The sequence below is a fragment of the Macaca nemestrina genome, chromosome 17 (genome assembly GCF_043159975.1).
Source record: "Macaca nemestrina isolate mMacNem1 chromosome 17, mMacNem.hap1, whole genome shotgun sequence".
NCBI lineage: Eukaryota > Metazoa > Chordata > Mammalia > Primates > Cercopithecidae > Macaca > Macaca nemestrina.
Genome location: NC_092141.1, coordinates 51078787 through 51099678, shown reverse-complemented (window position 1 = coordinate 51099678; position 20892 = coordinate 51078787). Strand labels below are relative to the sequence as shown.

Here is a 20892-nt window from a genome sequence, read left to right as displayed (position 1 = left end):
CCTCCTCCCCACCCCCTCCCTCCGCCCCGAGGCATTGTGGGAGGAAACAAGATGTGGGGCGAGAGCGGCGCGGGGAGAAGCCCGCAGTGCGGGGCCGGGCGGGCGCAGCCAATGGGGAGCGCGGACGGCGGCGCGCGCGGCGGGGGGGCGGGGGCGGGGCGCTATTTCAGCGGGGGCCGCGCGTCGGCCGCGCTCAGCGGCAGAGCGGAGCGGAGCTGTGAGGCGCCAACGCTGAGCGGGCGGGCGGGCCGGCGGCGCGAGGCGGAGCGCGGGCGGCCGGCGAAACTCCCAAGGGCGGACCGCGGCAGGGAGCGATCGGCCCCGGGCTGCGGGAGCCGGAGACCGCGGCGGCGGCGGCTGCAGGAGGAGCCCAGGGGACACCGCCCCTGCCTGTGCTCTGCCTCGGGCCATCGCTGCTCCCCAGGGCCCCGTGCGGACTCGCCTCCGTGAAGGTGAGCGGTGGGTGGGGGCGTCCCCCGGTGGCGGGCCTGTGCCCGTCGCGTGCGGCTCCACACGCCCCGGCCCTCGCCGAGGTCGCCCTACGGCCTCCTCAACTGGCCCCAAGGCCTGGAACAGGGCTGGCCCCGCAGTCCTTGGCGTTGACGGTCCGGGCAGCGCCGCGCGCCCCCGCTGCCCCTCCCTCTGGGCGCAGCCCCAGCTGCGCCACCCTCTGCCCCGTCCACCCTCGTGGCGCTGCTGGAGGCCTGGGCTGCGGAGCTGCCGCTGCCCCCGCCACCCCGGGGAGTCTCCCTGCGCTGCGTGGAGGCCCCTGATATCAGGGGCCGGGGAAGAGGGGGTGGAGAGGGCTTGGGCGTGACGCGGCTCCTCCTGCCGCCACCGCCACCCTCTGGGGCGTCCTTCCTGCAGCGAGGACGCCCAGTCACTCCGGCGCTGTTCCAGGCCGGGCGGGGGAGGGCGGCCGACCGGCCAGAGCCTGCGGACCTGGCCGGCGGCGCGGGCGGGAGGTGGGGGGGGAGGAGGATGCTTCCTCGTTCCCCAGGTGCTGCCCTTTGGGACCTCAGCGCTCTGGAGGATGGGATAGTGGAGGGATACGGCCCCCTTGGAGAGCCCGAAGAGAGAAGTAGAAGTGTGTGTCTATTGGCGGGTGGGGATGGTGGTCCGTGTCATTCGGAGATTTAGCCTTTTTTTTGGGTTGCAAAACCAAGAATAGAAGATGGGAGCTGTCCTGGAGTGCCCTTTGCGCTTTTCACAGGAGCCCTGGCTCGTGACTGAGGCGGCTGGCCTGGGGCCCTCTGGCCATCCTCCTCTTATCTGGAGGCCCAGGTCCCTTGCTTTTTCCCCAGGAGGGAGGGGCTAGACTGGACACCTTCCTCTGCTTTGCTCACTGGCACCTTGGACAGGGGTGGTAGGGGTTGGGCTTCAACTCTCTCAGATGCCTGGGGGGCAGGGGTGAAGAATCGTGCCATTGTAGTCACAAGACCAATATTATGTAACCGGAGGCTGTCTCCTGGAGAGTAAAGTGGCTTTTAATTACTGTAACAAAGTTGCCCCTTTGGACTTTGGGAATGAGGCAGTGGAGCAGGTGAGCTTGCAGGCAAAATGGTGCCAATTTCATACTTTCACTTTGCTGTCTAACCAGGCCCCACCCCCACGCCTGGGTTTGTAAACAGTGCCCCCTTCTGAGTGGTAACCCGGAATAGGCCACCAGGTGACACTAGTTTTTCTTCACTTGTACGGAGCCTTATAAGAACCTTTCTCCCTGTGCTGCTGTTGTACCTTTGCTCAGACCCATTGAGGTTGCCCCATTTATCTCATTTCAACCTTTGGTATTTAAAATGAAGATGTTGATTTGCCCAAAGTCATGTAACTAGTCATTCCTTGAACAGTGTTCTCCGAATCTTTCCTCAGCACCATGTGGTGCTCACAGACTCCAGTTGAGGCTCTGACTTTTCCTCTCCATAATGTGGGGGCAGAGGGTGCTGGTCTACTACCTCTTTGCTCTGCTAGTTTCTGCCGAAGTGGAACCAGCCCTGCTTAGTTTGACAGTGCTATCTAGATGAAGGGGCCTTGGATGTGGTCAAGGGCTGTCTGGCAGGCAGCTGGCATGTGTGCATTCTCTGCATGTGGTGCAGGCTCAGATGGTGGTGGTGAGTTCTGTTTTCCCTTTCAGCCATCTAGCCCACAGGCTAATGTGAACTCAGAGATCAAGGTGGCCTGGAATGATACCAAGGATCTGCCCTTGAGCAGGCAGTCTCCTGTGCAGCCTTGTATCAGATAGAGCTGGAATGACAGCATCTCTTGTCCATTGGGCTGGGCCACAGAGTGGTGCTTTTAGGGGTGGGATGATGGGAGGGGGAGATTGTTACTGCTCCATGTGTTGGCTCTGTGGTCAAGGACAAAGGGCTCATCCCCTCTGTTCCTGCATAGTACCTCACAGGCCACTTGCCAGCCAGTTCCTGAGATTCCTCTTGTCCCAGGAAGGGTCCATGCAGGGTCTGCCTGGGAACTCTGGTTGCTATGGGATGAATGGCATGGCCCTGACAGCAGGGATATGAAACAAGGCTATTAAAATAGTAATTCTTTACCTTTCTTAGGCACCTTTTTAAAATGCTTTATCTCTGGCCGGGCGCGGTGGCTCAAGCCTGTAATCCCAGCACTTTGGGAGGCCGAGGCGGGCGGATCACGAGGTCAGGAGATCGAGACCATCCTGGCTGACACGGTGAAACCCCGTCTCTACTAAAAAATACAAAAAACTAGCCGGGCGAGGTGGCAGGCGCCTGTAGTCCCAGCTACTGGGGAGGCTGAGGCAGGAGAATTGCTTGAACCCGGGAGGCGGAGCCTGCAGTGAGCTGAGATCCGGCCACTGCACTCCAGCCTGGGAGGCAGAGCGAGACTCCGTCTCAAAAAAAAAAAAAGTGCTTTATCTCCAGGTTTTTCCCAAGCCTCTGGTTTTTTAAGAGAAGGAAGGCTTCAGCATTTCTTTGAGGAAAATAAGATATTGTCCCCTAACATAATACCTTTCACATTACCTAATAGGTCAGTACTTTTTGAATGAATATGTTTGGCATGAGGAAGCAACACACTAAAGGAATGACAAATCAGTGTTGAAGCTGGGTCCAAAATTAGGGCTTTCAAAAATTATATTGAGCTTTAAAAAATGAACATTGTACTGAGGAGAGTGGGGAAGCAGAGGGGAGGGTGGGACAGACATGTCCCATGTCTGTGTGACCGACTGGCCAAGTCTGAGGTTGCCTTCCCACCCTCTCTACCTCTAAGGGGCATCTCACCCTGGAGTACTTGAGAGAAGTCATAATTATCATCTCTGCTCTACTGGGCATTGATAGCCTGGAATATACCCTACCCCTTTTTTTATAGGGCAGGGGTTGGCGGCATTTTTCTGTGAAGGGCCAGATAGGAAATAGTTTTGGCTTTGCAGGCCAAATAGTCTCTTGGAACTACTCAACTCTGCCATCGTAGCATGTTCCTGCAACACTTTATTTTACAAAAACAGGTGGTAGGCTGGATCTCACTGATGGACAGTCCCTTGTAGACTGTCCTTGTCTGCAGATGTTCTCATATAACTAGTTAATCCTTACAACAACTCGCGATAGAGAGCTATCCTCATTTGCTAAAATGAAAATAATCAAATGCAGGAAGGCCAAGTGACTTGTCTTAAGACTACAAGACATAAACTCAGGACCAGGAGTCAGGCCTACTGAGTCCTAGTCCAGCTTCTTTCTTCATTGATGCCAATGATGTAATGAATGGTCATTAAATCAGGGACTTATTCTGTTCAAATGTTAGGATACCTGGTTTATTCTCAGGACAACCCTGTAGTCCCCATTTTACAGATGATGACATAAAAACACAAAGATTAAGTAACTTGCCCAACGACACAGTTAGTAGATGATACACTGTAATATCATCTTGACTATTGATGCTGTTCAGAATATCGGAAGTAAATTTTAGAGTTGAAAAACCTCATTTTGCCTGTGGTAAAAACTGATGATTTATTATGTCCTATTGGCCCTATATTTCCCAGGGTGGGAACAATGTCTCTGCTAAAGCTTAGGAGCTCCCTCTCCTAATGCTTCACATCTGTGTTTTCTGTTGCCCTCACCTTCTATACTCCCCTCTCTCACTGAGACCCCACACCCAGCAGCTAATGTTCACTGCCCAGAGCATGGAGTTGTCAGCCTTACCTCTCTGCTCCTTCTGTAGTGTCACCATGTCTGACCGGAAGGCAGTGATCAAGAACGCAGACATGTCTGAGGACATGCAACAGGATGCCGTTGACTGTGCCACGCAGGCCATGGAGAAGTACAATATAGAGAAGGACATTGCTGCCTATATCAAGAAGGTGTGCTGGGACAGCTGGGACTGATGGCCATGGGTGGGGATTGACAGCTGAGCTAACCTCCAGGGAGATCTGGAGCTGGGGACATAAGAAAGCCCGTATATCCTATGCAAACAAAACCCTAGGAACTTGCAAAGCAGACAAACTAGCGAGTGATTCCGAATTGCCCAAGCATTCACTTTAGGAGTTGTTAATAGCTCTGCTAGGTGTGTGTGTGTATGTTTACTTTTACAGATAATTTACAAGGCACTGGGGAGGGATAAGAGTATGCAGATACACTTCAGAATTAAATATTTCTGGCCCAGTTCAGAACTATTCAAAATTAAGATTGAGGATATTTGAAAGAATAAGATGTACACATTTTGAGGGAACTACATCATTTAAAGTGGGTATGCCTATAATAATCCTCATCATGTAGGAGGTTTCCTTTTCTTTTCCTTGAAAAGGACTCAAGTACTACATCACCCCTTTCTACATTCTTAATGAAAGGGTGGGCTCAAATATATAATTTTTAAGAAATGGATAAGCAATAATGGGGCCATAGGTTTGGTCCCTGAAAAATTCCTGAGTGAATTCGTGACTGGATATGGTTAACATGGTGAGGAAGCAGCTGTGCCAAAAGTAAGAAAAAGGGTACTGGGGCCCCCTGATTCCCAGTCAGGACCCATATCCATTGGAGGCATAATCCCAGTGTTTGATATTCTCAGCTCTGGCATCCCAAGAACGTGTGTAAGAATGGTAGCAGTCTAGTCCATTGAAGTGGTAGGGTCTCTTTGAGTTTTACAGAACTGTGTTTTCCTACCCAAATGGGTGGAATGAAAAGAACTCCTAGTGTCCTGAGAGACTTTTTTGGGTGTGGAGCCAAGGGTTGCAGAGCCATTTGGGAGCCCACCTTCTTGCTGTCCTGTACTCTGAGAGCCAGAAGAATCCCCAGATTTTCTGGTCCAGTGCTCTTATTTTGCTGATGGAGAAATGAGAACCAGGGAAGTGACTGGCTCTCCTGTATTACACATAGTCTTGAGCCAATGTTGAAGCTGGGTTTGGTTTTTACTCTCCTAGTACTTGGAGAGTTGTATGGTAAGGGGGCTGTGAGGAGACCGGACAAGTTGTATGTTGAGCATGTTGAGGGATAGAACCCCAGAGTTGGCAGCATTGGTGGGCCCATGGTGGAGGGCTGCTGCCCTTTCATGGCCACGGCAGAATGCTTCTAGAACTGAGTCTGCAGGCTGAGCCACAAGGTAGTAGGGAGCTGATTAGCTCTAAAGATTTCCTGTGGTTTTGATGGTGAACTTGTGCCCCTGAGAGAAATACCTTGATCTCATGGTGGAGGTCCTTGTCCTGGATACAGCCCACACAGTGCATGGCACACGGGAGTGCCTTTAATGTTGTCTTATATAGTACTGCCTCCTGGTACTCCCAATGCTTGGTCTTGTTTTGCTTTAATGCCTTAGTGTTCAGCATTTGGAAATGCTGGTTTAGTAATGTGTGAGGCAGTGGGTGGTGGCTCCCTATTTGTGTCATGCTGTTTGACAAATGGTCCTTTATTCCACTGGCCTCTTGATTCCCTTGCTGAAGAATCCCAGGGTGGGCTAGGGGTGGCGTGAGGGGGTGGGGTAGCTAGAGGGAGGAGAGATGATCAGGGTGTAGAGTGCTGGAGGCTCAGGGGAGATGAATAATGGAGCCTTTGTGGTGTTCCATTATTAATGAGGGGAAGAGTGTCCTGGCCAGCTTTAAAACCTGAGCTTCTGAGGTTCGGGGAGGGAACCCCAGGCTGAGGGATGGGGTAGGGGTGATAACAAACATGTATCGGTGCTGGAGTTGCAGGGAGAGACTCCCATTCTGATTTCTTCTTCTCCAGCTACCCTAATTACTTTTTTCTCTGCCTTTATTCTTTTTTAGGAATTTGACAAGAAATATAACCCTACCTGGCATTGTATCGTGGGCCGAAATTTTGGCAGCTACGTCACACACGAGACAAAGCACTTCATCTATTTTTACTTGGGTCAAGTTGCAATCCTCCTCTTCAAGTCAGGCTAGGTGGCCGTGGTGAAGGTGTCAGTGGCGGCGGCAGCGATGGCAAGCAGGCGGCGTTGCTGGGACTGTTTTGCACTGGGGCCAGCATCAGGATGTCCTCTCCAATGGCTGTGCTACTGCATGGACTGTATACTCGATTTCATGTGTATGTCGCAGTAAACAAAACCAAACCTCTTTCTGTTTAGTTGCCTGGGGGAAGAAGGCTGCTTTATGTTTATTTTTCAAGACTTTAAAAATATTTTTCGGTTGTATTGCACTAGGAAATCTCTCCCACCCTCTCCCTTTTGTTTTTCTTTCCCTATACAAAATAAAAGGCCCTCCACAAAGACTAGGCAGCCGAAAGACTAGGAGGGCTGAGGAAAAGAAATAGGTCTCTGGAGGTGGAACTAAAACTGTGCAGCTGCCTCTTCCTGGCGGTGGATGCTGCTTTGGGAGGGCCAGGGAGGCTGCAGGGGGACAGTGTTGGGATTGTCAAGGAGAAAGGGATAGGAAGGAAGGTGGAGGGATTGATCTAGTACCAGGGAGAATATTCCACTGAACTGTGATTCTATGGCTTGGGGCAGAGGGTGGGGTGGGGATGCGTTCTTTAGGGGGCCCTGAGATGTGTTTGTCTGTGGTGTGTGGGAGTGGGGAGCAGACTTGTCTTGCTGTCTTTGTCAGAATTTCTAAGTAAGGGCTGTGTCTTTGTGGATTACCTTCTTTTGTTCTTCCTGCCAGAGATCATGACAGGAGGATGTTGGGGGTAGGATTAGCTTGAATTTTTTTTTTTCTTTACATTCTTCTCCTGTCTGCTCCCTGCTTAGCCCTCAGTTTTCTCATTCCTCTGGAGTTCTCTTAGAGCAGCCCCTGTTGTTAGTTGGCTGGCAAGGGAATTTCTGGTGACTGTAGTTCCTTAGTTAGGTCTTAGCAATCAAACCAAATCGATGTGTCTCTTGATTCTTCTGTGTATATGTGTGTATATGTGTGTGTATGTGTGTGTGGGGTTTGGGGTAGAGGGGAGGGAGGGGGCAGGACAGTGTGGAATCTCTAGGGTGTATGGGTAGGTAGGGGGTACAGTTAGTTCTAAGTGGGCCTTTGTTAAAAGCCTCTGGGGATATCTGTTTTGGAAATAAAGATAGGTGTCCCCTCCTTGCTGTCATCTAGCCCAGACACTCTGCTTGCTCTCTGGCTGTCTGCTCCCTGGGAAGGCTTTAGGAGGACCACCCAGGACAGGATGACCGTGCTGCCATCTGCTCTGGAGCTGGGTCTCAGTGCAGAGGGACAGTGACTGTGGATCGTTGCCGTCTCTGGTGGGAGGTGAGGATAGAAATGATAAAGAGCTAAGAGGAGCTTCTGGGAGCCTTGGAGGAGGTCAGTCTTGCAGTGATGAAGCCAGATAGCAGGAGATGGAGCAGGGCCGTGAGAGGAGGAGATTCTGAGGAGGATGCAGGGGAAATCTTGTCTGTTAATGAAATAGGAGTGGGGTGGGGTTTGGGGTGGGGTGGTCATTGCCGTTTGAGCTGCTGATTCTCATGAGTCGCCTTCAAAACTCTCATGTAGGGTTGACAATGTGGGGGGTGGGGGATCTAGCTTATTCTTTCATTTTCAAGTCCATTCTTGGGGCTGGTGGGGAGGCAGGAGAATACCCCTCCCTCAGCCCTTAGTGTGTGCTGAGCTTGCTTTGTGATGTTGGCAGGGGAGGGGGGACCTGGGTGGTGATTGAGTTCCCTTTATCAAACCCTTCAGTGGGCACAAAATTGAGTGCTTGATTTTAGGTTTTATTTTTTTATGAATGTCCAAATCTGTGTTTCACCCTGCCCTCCCAGACTGTGTGGCCAGTTGAAAGTGTCTGGTTTGTGTTCATCTCTCCCTCATTTCTGGAGCAGGGCCTGAGACCCTGCCACATCTCCTATGCTCTGCATCCACGCCTCTTTTGGACATTAAAGGTTGATTGATGCACTTCTGCGCTCTTTGGGTCTCTTTGGGAATGAGGGGTTGGCCTGGTGGCAGTGGTGCCACACAGGGGGTGAGGGTGGAGGGTATCCAGGGTGGAGTAGAATGGGGACTGAAGAGAAGACCAGGCACTAGATACTGATTGGCCTGTAGCCGCACTTATTTGTGCCTAGGCTTATTCCCCTTAAGTAGAAGAAAACTAACCAGCAGCACTCACCCTTAAGGGCTCCTGGGTTTTGCCTTCCTTGGTGGTGATGGCCAGGTGAGTCATACTTTGTGTCTTTGGGATAGTAGCTGCTGCCTTCCCAGCTGCCATCATGGACCTGCCTGAGCTTTGCTGCTTCAACTTTTGCCCAAAGCTCTTATCTTTTCATACACCTCCCTTCTCGGCTTCCCTGGACCTGGAGACTATTTAGCAAAGGGTCTGGCCACTCCGAAATGGAAAGATGGGGATATTGAGAAAGATGGAGCCTCTTTTGGTGGAACCTAAGTGATTCTCTCAATCCTCCATCGCCCAGACACACAACTTAAGAAATCAGCAGTGCCAAGATTTCTGAGAGTGTCTTCCAACCCCTGACTCTACACCGTCGTGTGAATGCAATCCTCGTGGAGGTGTTAGGGAGCCAGAGGTGCTTTGCCCTCTTTGTATTACTATTTATTTACTCAAAAACATTGAAGAGTTCTTGTATGCTTGGGCCTAGGATGCTGTTCACATAGGAGAATGAAATAGGCAAGTTCTTCTAGGCTTCTATGACATACACATTCTTATGTGTAGAGCAGACATACACACACTGATCAACTTTTTCCAATAATGATAAATGTGTTATCAAGGAAATGAACTGGGCAATGAGCTATTGAGTGTTGGAGGTAGGTAGATAGGGTTCCTCCAGTTAGGAAGGTGGTTGGCTGGTCTTAGGGAGAAACTCTACCTTTGGGGCAGTGAAGTCCTAAGGGATTAAGATGAGAGAAGATTAAGATGGGGCTCTAGAGAGCCCGAACTTCTGTTACTGCCTTAGCTGTCATGAGTAATTTGACAGAGCTGGAGCTTTGGGAGGGAGAGTGAGGCCATGGTTCACATTTCATCAGGGATGAGTGTCTCCAGAGCTAGAACTCATCTACTTTCTTCGCTGATGAAAGAGGCAGTCCAAGTGGATCTGTGAACAACACATTTCTGCACAGGTAGGTAGGTGCACGTCTGGAAGTGCTCATCTGGAAGGCTAATCCTGCAGGGCTTCCTGGAGGAGATGAGCCTCCACTCTTTGGGGCCCAGGATGGGAAAGTATATGAGCATGTGTCACTGAAGGGACTGTGGAAAGCAGATGGAAATTGTGGAATTCTCTCAGAAGAATGCAGTCATTATTAGAACTGTGCCCATAGGAGCATCAATATCCCTGCTTCTTGTATCCTGTTCTTCAGTCTTCTGGGGACCCCCTTTGACTGAACCCAACCAGATGGCAGATGACAAGGCAGACCCAAGATGCAGTCTATAGGGTTCAGTCCCCCTTCCCACAGGGAACAGCAGGAAAGAGCAAGGTGGTGACAATCTAAGGGAGGCAAATGGATAATAACCAGCATGGTAGGGAATCTTCTTTGTCGCTGTGGCGCTGTCGATCTCTGTTCCCTGAACTCTAGTGTCCTCCAGACTAGGTTTATTAGTCTCCCCGCTAAATTATTCTCACCTCCTTTCAGTCTTTGCTCAAACATCCTCTTATCAGAGGGGCTTTCTGACATCCTGTGCAAGATAGCGCCTCTCCCCCATCACTATTAACTTTACCCAGTTTAATTCCACATAGCATCTGCCAACGCTTGACATATTTGTTTTTTGTTTACTCTCTGGCCTCCAGCAACTAGAATATAAACTCTGTGAGAGGATTTTTCTCTTAACTGCTTATCTTCAAGAACACAGAACAGTGCCTGTCCTGTAGGAAGTGCTTGATACATACAGACTGGTCAAATGAAAAAAGGAGGGTGCGAGCAAGCCTGGGCAGGCCTGGTGCCCCAGAGCAGCCTTCCCTTTTCTGAAGAGAATGGCTGCCTTTGGCATGGCTCTCCTTGCTGCCCAAGCCTTGCCACCTTGAAAGGCCTGAGAGGGTCACTCCCAAGTGTATTCAAGCCTCAGCCACCCTTGCTTGCCGGTATGGGAGGATGAAATAGTGTGTTCATAAAATGCATTTTATTTTTAAAGCATTTCAGTTTATGTTGCTGAAACCTGAGAGCACCCCCCTGAGCTAGACTCAGTAATCATTAGCTGCATTTTTGGATAAGCAAACTGAATCAGAGAAGGTGAATGGCAAAGCTCATGTAGCTGGTGGCATTACTAGAGCTTAGCACTGTGATGCGCAAGGGCTTAACTGGGTTTGACGGTAGGGGTCTCATGGATACTCTTTAAGATGTGGGCCCAGATCTCTTAGTAGTGAATCCCTGATGTTCCCTCTCTTGGGGCTCTGGTTTAGCAAGGACAGCGAGGATACTTTCCTCTCTCCCTCCTCCTTACTCCTGTCTACTAAGGATTGAGGAACCACCGCTTCCTCCTTAAGGCCTTTGGGAGAGATGGGTCTTCTGGTCTTAGAAGGGAGAGCAGACGCCTAGAGTTCTGACCTCTTAGGCCTCCCCTGAACAAAAAGCGTAGCCCCTTCACTACCCTAGTAACAAGTATGACCTGTCGCCTGTTGAGGTCAGGTGTACCTTTGTGTCTATTTTTGTGATGTATGTGGGCTTGGTGTCCACACCAATGTACATGAATCATACCCACAGACTGCTACTGTGCCAATATAGAGGTTCATAAGAAAGATAAAAGAGAACCAGCAGAACGCCAGGTTCTGCCTCTCCTTCCTCCCTTTGCCCAGATAAAGGTGTACAGTGTTTGTGGTGAGGCTGCTGGACACTGCTGTTTTGGGCTTTCTAGAGAGAATGCAAACATGCAAAAACAGTGTGGTAGTGTAGGCAGAACAAGATCTAGAATCAGAAGACCTGGAGTCGAATCCCAGCTCCAACACTTACCCACTGGATGAACGTGGACAAGCTGCTTGATCTCTTGGATCCTGGATTTCTTCATCTGTAAAATGGAAACAATATGTATCTTTTCTAAAGGGAAAGATCAAATGACATCATGTATGTGAAAATGCTTAAAAATGGGTGATGATGATGATGATGAATACTGATTATTAGGGTATCTAATAAAGTTGGGGAAAGAACAAAATCCCCCCTCACACCCTATTCCACCACCAGCCTTCTCCCTCCCTGCTCAATCATACCCACGTTATAGGGAAGGAAACAGGGAAGAAACTTGTCTAAGGTCACATGGATGCTTGCAACAATTGGGATGCAGAACTTGATCTGACTCCTAGGCCAGGTTTGATTTTGATTTGTAGTGGCAGAGAGGACTAATTTTTCACTAGGTTCTGAGCCCTGTACTGAACTGTGGATTGCCCTGTACTTGGTGGTGGTGTACAGTTCAGCAGTTTTTAGCATATACACAAACTTGTGCAGCCATCATCACTATCTAATTCCAGAGCATTTTTATCACCCCCAAAAGAAATTGTGTACCTGTTTGCAGTCACTTGCCATTCCCTCTTCTCCTCAGCCCTGGAAAACCACTGACCTACCTTTTATCTCTATGAATTTGCCTATTCTGGACATTTCATATAAATGGAATTGTACATGTGGCATTTTGTTTCTGGCTTCTTTCACTTAGCAGGATGTTTTCAAGGTTCATTTGTGCTGTAGCATTTATCAGTACTTCATTCCTTTCTCTAGCTGAGTAATGTGTGGGTATATCACATTTTGTTTATTCATCTGTTGAGGGACGTTTGGGTTGTTTCTACTTTTTGAGTATTGTGATTAGTGCTGCTATGAACATTGATGTACGAATTTTTGTGTAGATACATGTTTTCAATTCTCTTGGGGCGTCTTTTTTTAATGTCAGTTTTCTATTTTTAAAAAATCTAGACAGGTTGGCAAATTTTTTTTCTGTAAAGGGTCAGATAGTAAATATTTTAGCTTTTGTAGTCCATATGACATATGTATATAGATTACAATTTCTGAATTCTGCCATTCCAGCGTGAGAGCAGCCATAGAAAATACGTAAACAAATGAGCATGGCTATGTTCCAATAACACTTTTAAAAAGCAGGGGACAGATTGGGCCTGTGGACCATAGTATACCAGCCCTTAATCTAAATGACACATTCACATGATACGTTATTCTAAAGGCACAAAAAGCAAAAATTCTCCCTTCCACCTCTGTCTTCCAGCTACTGGGTTACCTTCCTTAGAAGCAATTAATGTTATGAGATTTTGTGTTTCCTTTTAGATGCAGTTAATAATGAGCGTTAAAGTGGCTATATACTATTCCAATGTGTTGCAGATAGTTTAATCAACACAAAAAAACTGACATACCTGAAGGTACACCCTAAAAGACAGAACACTATTTGAGGGGTGTTGCACTGACCTGCTTAATCTGACTCCTCCATCAGAATAATCTTTTGAACTCCTGAGATTTGCCCAGTCATTTTGGGGCATGTCTGATGAAAACTTGGTGATCCCTTTTGGGTCAAAAACAAGCTCTGACTCTAAAGAGATGCAAGATTTTCTCAGATGATTTGTGTGTCAGTCAGAGTTCCACCAGAGAAATACAACCAGTAGGATATGTTCTGTCTTGTCTGTCTTCATATCCATGTATCTGTCATCTACCTAGATTTAATGCAAGGAATTGGTTTATGCAGTTGTAGGGGCTGGCTAGGCAAGTCCAAAATCCACAGGGCAGGCCATGTGGAAGGGAGGTCTGGAAACTCTCAGACAAGAGCTGACATTGCAGTCCACAGGTGGAACTTCTCCTTCTTCAGGGAAACCTCAGCTTTCAACTGAGTGGATCAGACCCAATCATATTATCCAGAATAATCTCCCTTACATAAAGTTAACTGATTGTAGATGTAAATTACATTTACAAGATACCTTCACAGCAACACTTAGGTCACTTTTTGAATAACTGGGTATTACAGCATAGCCAGGTCAACACGTACAATTGATCACCACAGTCCATGTCTTGTTAACTTGGCACCCGTACACATGTCCTTAAACCATTTCATCTCCCAATAAAGACAATAACAAAGTAAAACTTCTGCCTGTCATGACACAGCTAACCTGTGTACAACTGAAAATATGCTCTTTTCCTGGGAAAGAATTAACAGTCCTTGACTGGTGTTCACTTTTATCCTTGATAATCCAGTAACTTTAATAATATGTAAATGTAGCTATTTTAATAAATTTTATGTTGGATGACAAGGGGATAAGAGAGGGAAGAAAAAAATATATACATAAACATGCAAACATTCATAACAAAATAATGAATACTCATAATAATTATAGTACTCACTTCAACTGTTCACATTGATGTGTTTTATAACTACTGGTATTATAAAATTACTGGTTATAGCTGGTGTGTATAACTACTTTCCTTCACTACTTACTCCATATTTTCTTTGCCTTCCTCACAAAACTCAGAGCTGGTTGTGGTTCTTTGCCTTGTGGGAGGGCCCCAAACTTTCATTCCTGAAGGGTCTGGGAAATTAGAAGTCTTACCTGCATTGGGTTATTATAGTTTTCCACTGGCTTTAATCACCACAGGGCATATCCTAAGGGATCTCTTGTATTCCAGTCATAACTTTTCTTACCTTCATTGTTTAGTAGCAGCCTAATTTCCCTTTGGTAGTCAGGAGGAATCACCCCAGCCAGTGGAGTAACTCTTCATTGCAAAATGACCCATGGCAGTCTTAACTTCCAATTCAATGAAATAATTGTGACTCCTGGTGGAAGCATTCCTCCTTTTGGAATGAAGACCTCCAGATCAGCAAAGCATAAAGCCACAGGAATGGGAAGCAAAGATTTGCCAGTGGACCACTAGGGTTAATAGTGAGTTGTGGGTGCCATTTCATTTCTACTACCGATCCCTGGAACCATGAATCCTAGCTATGCGACAAATAGCACCATATGTGGGATGCTGAGTTGGAGTATATGTGGTCTCCTGAAGGACACTGCCTCAACCCTGCAAGGTGTTGTGACCAAGCTGGCACTGCAACTAGATCTTCAAAAGGCCATTTCGTCTTTCTATCAGGCCAGCTGCTTCGGGATGATGGAGAACATGGTAAGACATGAGCATGGGCCCATTGCTGCACTGCTGTGAAACGGGTTTATTCATCAGAAGCACTGCTGTGTGGAAAAATGGTGGTGGATAAGGCATTCTGGAAGTCCATAGATGATAGTGTTGGCAGAGCATGAAATGCAGGGAAAGTAAATCCAAATCTAGACTGTCTGTTCCAGCAAGAACAAAGTGTTACCCTTTCATGATGGAAGGAGTCCAATCAACCTGCCACAAGGTGGCTGGCTGATCACCCCAGGGAATGTTGCTGGAGCTCAGTGTTGGTCTCTGCTGCTGGCAGATAGGCAGACTGGGCACTCAGCAGTGGCTGAACTCAGGCTGGCCTTACTGAGTGGAAGTCCATGTTGCCGAGCACCTGAATACCTTCCATCCCTGCCACCATGTTCACTTTTCCAGATTCCTATAGAAATGAAATTGTACAGTATGTACTTCTTTGGGGCTTTGGTTTTTTCACTTAGCATAATTATTTTGAGATTCATCCATGTTGTTTTTCTGTGTATCATAGTTTGTTCCTTTTTAAAATTGCTGAGTAGTATTCAATTGTATGGATATACTAAAGTATATTTATCTGTTCCTCAATTAAAGGACATTTGGGTTTCCATTTTGGCAATTATGAATAAAGCTGCTATAAACATTTACATACAGATTTTTGTAGGTTTTTATTTCACTTGGATAAATAACTAGGAGTGGGATTGCTAGATCTTATGGTAAGCATATGTTTAACTTTATAAGAAACTGCCAAACTATTTTCTAGAATAGCCACACCGTTTTGCATTTCCACCAGCAATGTATGGGACTCTCAGTTACTCCTCATTCTCATCAACACTTGCCACTGTCAGTTTATGTTTTTACAATTTTAGCTATTCAAATAGTTAGTATGTGATGGTATCTCACTGTGGGCTTTTTAAATACCACATTTTTTAATTTAAAAAATTTAAATTGGCTGGGTGCAACGGCTCACACCTGTAATCCCAGCACTTTAGGAGTCTGAGACAGGTAGATCAATTGAGCTCAGGAAATTTGAGACCACCCTGGGCAACAAGGCGAAACCCCGTCTCTACAAAAAGTACAAAAATTAGCTGGACATGGTGGTGTGTGTCTGCAGTTCCAGCCACTCAGAAGACTGAGACGGGAGGATTGTTGGAGCCCGGGAGGTTGAGGTGTGCTGCGATGGTGCTAGTACACTCCAGCCTGGGTGAAAGAACAAGACACTGTCTCAACAAACTAAATTAAAATTTTATTTTTGAAATGACAAATAATAATTATACATTTTCATGGGATATATAGTGATGCTTTGATATGTATAATGTGTAGTGGTCAGATCAGGTTAGTTAGCATATCATCATCTCGAACATTTATCATCTCTTTGTATTGGGAACGTACAATATTCTCCTTCTAGCTATTTGAAACTATATATTATTATTAACTATAGTCATCCTACAGTGATATAGAACACTAGAACTTATTCCTCTTATCTAGTTGTAATTTTGTATCCTTTAACAAATCTCTGCCTCTCCTTCCCTTCCCCCACTCATTGTAGTTTTTATTTACATTTCCCAAGCGACTAATGATGTTGAGCATCTTTTCAAGTGATTATTTGCCATGTATATATCGTTAAGATCTTTTGCTCATGTTTTTACTGGGTTGTTTGTTTTCTCCATGTTGAGTTTTAAGAATTCTCCATATTTTCTGGATATATGTCCATTATCAAATATATGATTTGCAAATATTTTCTCTCAATTGGTGGCCTGTCTTTTCATTCATTTAACTATCTGTTGTGTAGCAAAAATGTATTAAATTTTTTTTTTTTTTTTTTTTTTTTTTGAGACGGAGTCTCGCTCTGTCGCCCAGGCTGGAGTGCAGTGGCCAGGTCTCAGCTCACTGCAAGCTCCGCCTCCCGGGTTCACGCCATTCTCCTGCCTCAGCCTCCGGAGTAGCTGGGACTACAGGCGCCCGCCACCTCGCCCGGCTAGTTTTTTGTATTTTTAGTAGAGACGGGGTTTCACCATGTTAGCCAGGATGGTCTCGATCTCCTGACCTTGTGATCCGCCCGTCTTGGCCTCCCAAAGTGCTGGGATTACAGGCTTGAGCCACCGCGCCCGGCCTGTATTAAATTTTTATGAAGTCTAATTTATTCTTAATTTTCTTTTGGTGGTATATTTAAGAACATCTTGCATAACCCAAGGTAGCAGGGATTCTCTCCCATGTTTTTTCTAGGAGTTTTAAAGTTTTACATCTTACATTTAGATCTATGATCCGTTTGGAGTTAATTTTTGTACATGATGTGAGGTATCAATCAAGGTTTCTTTCTTGTTTTTTTCTGCTTTTTTTTTTAAGATATTTCTTTCTTTTTTAATTTTTAGAGACAAGGTCTCAAGGTCTCACTCTGTTGCTCAGTCTGGAGTACAGTGGCACCATCATAGCTCACTGCAGCCTTCTAACTACTGGCTCAAGCAGTTCTCCTGCCTCAGCCTCCCAAGTAGTGGAGACTACAGGCGCATCCCACTGTGCCTAGCTCATCTCTAAATTTTTTGTAGAGATAGGAGTCTTGCTTTGTTGCCCAGGCTGGTCTTGAACTACTGGCCTCAAGAGATCCTCCTGCCTTATGAGGTATTACAGGCATGAGGCACCATGCCTCTCTGCTTCAAGGATGTAAAATATCCTTGGCATGAGAAATGCTCATGACATAGGTTAATTAGGAAAATGGAACAAAATATACAAGGATATACATGTACACACCTTTCAATTTTAACTTTGAAAATAATAATGTATAGGTAAATACTTATTCATGATCATTCACATATCTATCTTGTAAACAAATTATAGATATATTCTGCTTTTTAAAAATCCAATCTGTACTTTTCAACTGCTGAATTGGGGATAACAATATGTGATCAGTTACATTTTCTATTTGTCTTACCTATTTTTCTCCTCTTCTTTGTGGCTTTCTTTTGTTGTTTTGGTTTTGGTTTGGAGTATTTTTTTTTTTTTTTTTTTTGAGACGGGGTCTTGCTCTGTCACCCAGGCTGGAGTGCAGTGGCCGGATCTCAGCTCACTGCAAGCTCCACCTCCCGGGTTCACGCCATTCTCCTGCCTCAGCCTCCCAAGTAGCTGGGACTACAGGCACCCGCCACCTTGCCTGGCTAGTTTTTTGTATTTTTTAGTAGAGACGGGGTTTCACGGTGTTCGCCAGGATGGTCTCGATCTCCTGACCTTGTGATCTGCCCGTCTCGGCCTCCCAAAGTGCTGGGATTACAGGCTTGAGCCACCGCGCCCGGCCTTTTTTTTTTTTTGGAGACAAGGTCTCTCTCCTTCACCCAGGCTGAAGTGCACTGGCATGATCACAGCACCCTGTAGCCTCAACCTCCTGGGTTCAAGCTATCCTCCCACCTCAGCCTCCCAAGTAGTCAGGACTACAGGGATGTGCCAAAATGCCTGGCTAATTTTTTAATTTTTTGTGGAGATGTGGTTTGAGACCCAGACTGGTCTCAAACTCCTGGGCTCAAGCAATGTGCCCATCTCAGCTTTCCAGTGTGTGGGATTACAGGCGTGAGCCACTGCGCCTGAATTTTCTTTTGACTAGATCAATTTTTTGATCATTCTGTTGTTTTCCTCTGTCGTTTTGAAAACTATATTTTCTCATGTTTTTAGCAGTTACTCAAAGACAACATATGCATTACTATATTGATGTCTATAATTAATACCTATATGGACCTTAAAAACACTTTTAAACTCCACTTATCCCCTTCCAACTTGTATGTTTCACGGGATTGTATCATAATTTATATTATTATTGCATTCCACAATTATTTTAGCTCACTTTTTAATTCTTCATTCATTATTGATCTCAAAAGTATATAATTACTTTCATTGCTTTTCTTTTGTGAGGTTTATTTCTTTTTTCTTCTCTTTTCCCTTTCACCTTCTCTCCCCTTCTTCCTTCCTTCCTTTTGTCTTCATTCTTTTCTTCCTGTTTCTCTGCATATTGTCATCCCATCCAATTGTTTTAACATCATTTCTTGAAAGACTCTTTTTTCTCCATTAAATTATCTTTGCATCTTTGTAAAAAATCAGTTGGCCATATTTGTGGATTCCTGGATTTCTATTCTGTTCCATTTATCTATGTTTCTATCCTTTCGCCAATACAATACTGTAGCTTTATAGTAAGTCTTGAATTTGAGTAATGTGAATCTTCCAACTTTATTATTATTTTTCAAAATTATTTTAACTATTCTGGTTTCTTTGCATATAAATTTAAGAATCAGCTTATTGATATTTTAAAAATATCTTGCTGGGATCTTGATTTGAATTACATTTAATCTATATATCAATTTGGTGGCAATTGATAGCTTCACAATATTGTGTTTTCTGATCCATGAACATGGTATATCTATTTATTTGTCTTCTTTGATTTTTTTTCTGTGACTGTTATATAATTTTCAGCATACAAGTTCTGCACACATTTTGTTAGATTTATTTCTGACTATTTCTAAGTTTTATTTCTAAACATTAATAACAAATGCTATTGTTAATAGCAATTTTAAATTTTTAAAAAATTACTGATTTCCAGTTGCTCAGTTAGTATACAGAAATATGATCGATATTTGTATATTAACTTTGTATTCTGTGTGTGACTGTGCTAATTCACTTTTAGTTTCTAGGAGCTTATTTGTACATCCTGTGGAATTTTCTACATATTAAATCATGTTACCTGTAAATGGAAACAGTTTTATTTATTTATTTCCTTTCTGTATGCTCTTTTTCTCTTCCCTGCACTTGCTAGGACTTTCAATATATATTGAATAGGAGTGGTGGACATGAACATCATGCTGCTTCTGGATCTTACAGGATGCCTTAATTCAGGCTTCTGTAACAAAAATGTCATTGACCAGGTGGCTTAAACCACAACATTTATTTATCAAAGTTCTGGAGGCTGGGAATTCCAAAATCAAGACATTGGCAAATTTGGTGTCTGGTGGGGACCTGTTTCTTGGTTCACGGATGGTTGTCTTCTCCTTGTGTCCTCACATGGCAAGAGTAAGACAGCTCCCTGGAGTCTCTTTTATAAGGGCACTAATCCCATTCACGAGGGCTCTGCTAGAGGTCCCACCTTCCAAAGCAGAGCCTTTGCCAGAGCCCTCGTGAATCAGGCATTAGGAGGTGCAGCCTCCTCCCAAAAGTCCCACCTCCTAATGTTATCACATTGAGGGTTAGGATTTCAACATATGAATTTTGGGGGGTGGGCACAGTGGGCACAACATCTTTTTCTATAGCAAAAAGGAAGCATTCAGGTTTTCAGCATTAAGTATGATGTTTAGAGACAGGGTCTTGCTATGTTGCCCAGGCTGGTTTTGAACTCCTAGTCTCAATTGATCCTCCCACCTTGGTCTCCCAAAGGGTTGAAATTACAGACATGAGCCACTGTGCCCAGCTGTATTTTTTTTTTTTTTTGAGACAGAGTCTTGCTCTGTTGCCCAGGCTGGAGTGCAGTGGTGTGATCTCGGCTCACTGCAAGCAACTGTGTTTTTAAAAATACATAGGTGCCCTTTATCAGATGTCTTTTACTCCTAGTTTCTGAGAGTTTTTATCTTGAATAGATGTTTAAATATGTCAAACGCTTTTCCCATATCTACTGAGATAATCATGTAGCTTCTCTTTTTACTCTATTAATATGGGAAATGACATTGATTGATTTTTGAAAGTTAAATCCAACCTATGTTACTGGAATAAACTCCACTTGGTCATGATAATTATCCTTTTTTATATTGTTGAATTCTATTTGCTAAAATTTTGTTTAAAAGTTTTGCACACATTTGCAGATGGATATTTTTATGTAGTTTTCTTTCCTTGTAATGTCTTTGTTTGATTTTATTATTATAATAATGCTAGCATCATAGAATGAGTTAGGAATTAGTCACCCCTTTTAAATTGTCTGCAAGGGTTTCTGCAGAATTAGTATTATTTCTTTCTTAAATGCTTGATAAAATTCACCAGTGGATCCATCTGTGTCTCAAAATTTCTTGTGCAAAAGTTTTTAACTGGAAATTCAAGATTTAGGTCTGTTCAGGTTATCTAGTTCTTCTTGAGTAAAGTTTGGTATTGTGTCAACTTAGATAAAGTTATTTCTCTATTTCATCTAACTTGTAGAATTGATTGGCATAAAGCTGTTCATAATATTTTCTTATTATATGTGGAATCTACAGTGATGTTGTCTCTTAGCCCTAAAGCTGGTAATTTGCATCTTCCCTCTTTTTTTCCTTATTAGTTCTGCTAGAAGTTATTAATCATTAACATTGCTAATCTTTTCAGAAACCAACATTAGTTTCATTTATTTTCTCAATGTTTCTATTTTCTATTTTATTTCTACTCCAATCTCCCTTATTTCCTTTTTTCTACTTACGTTCAGTTTAATTTGCCCTTCTTACTCTGGTGGGAACTGAGGTTATTGATTT

General features: G+C 45.0%; 1 protein-coding gene across 1 annotated transcript; it reads left to right on the top strand.

Annotated features, from left to right (window-relative positions):
- The first annotated feature begins 193 nt into the window (after positions 1-193).
- Positions 194-6526, top strand: LOC105476810 (dynein light chain LC8-type 2). The gene is made up of 3 exons (XM_011733022.3): positions 194-452; positions 4183-4321; positions 6218-6526. Exons 2-3 carry the CDS (start codon positions 4190-4192, stop codon positions 6353-6355), a joined length of 270 nt encoding a protein of 89 aa, XP_011731324.1. The 5' UTR covers positions 194-452; positions 4183-4189; the 3' UTR covers positions 6356-6526.
- The last annotated feature ends 14366 nt before the right edge of the window (positions 6527-20892 follow it).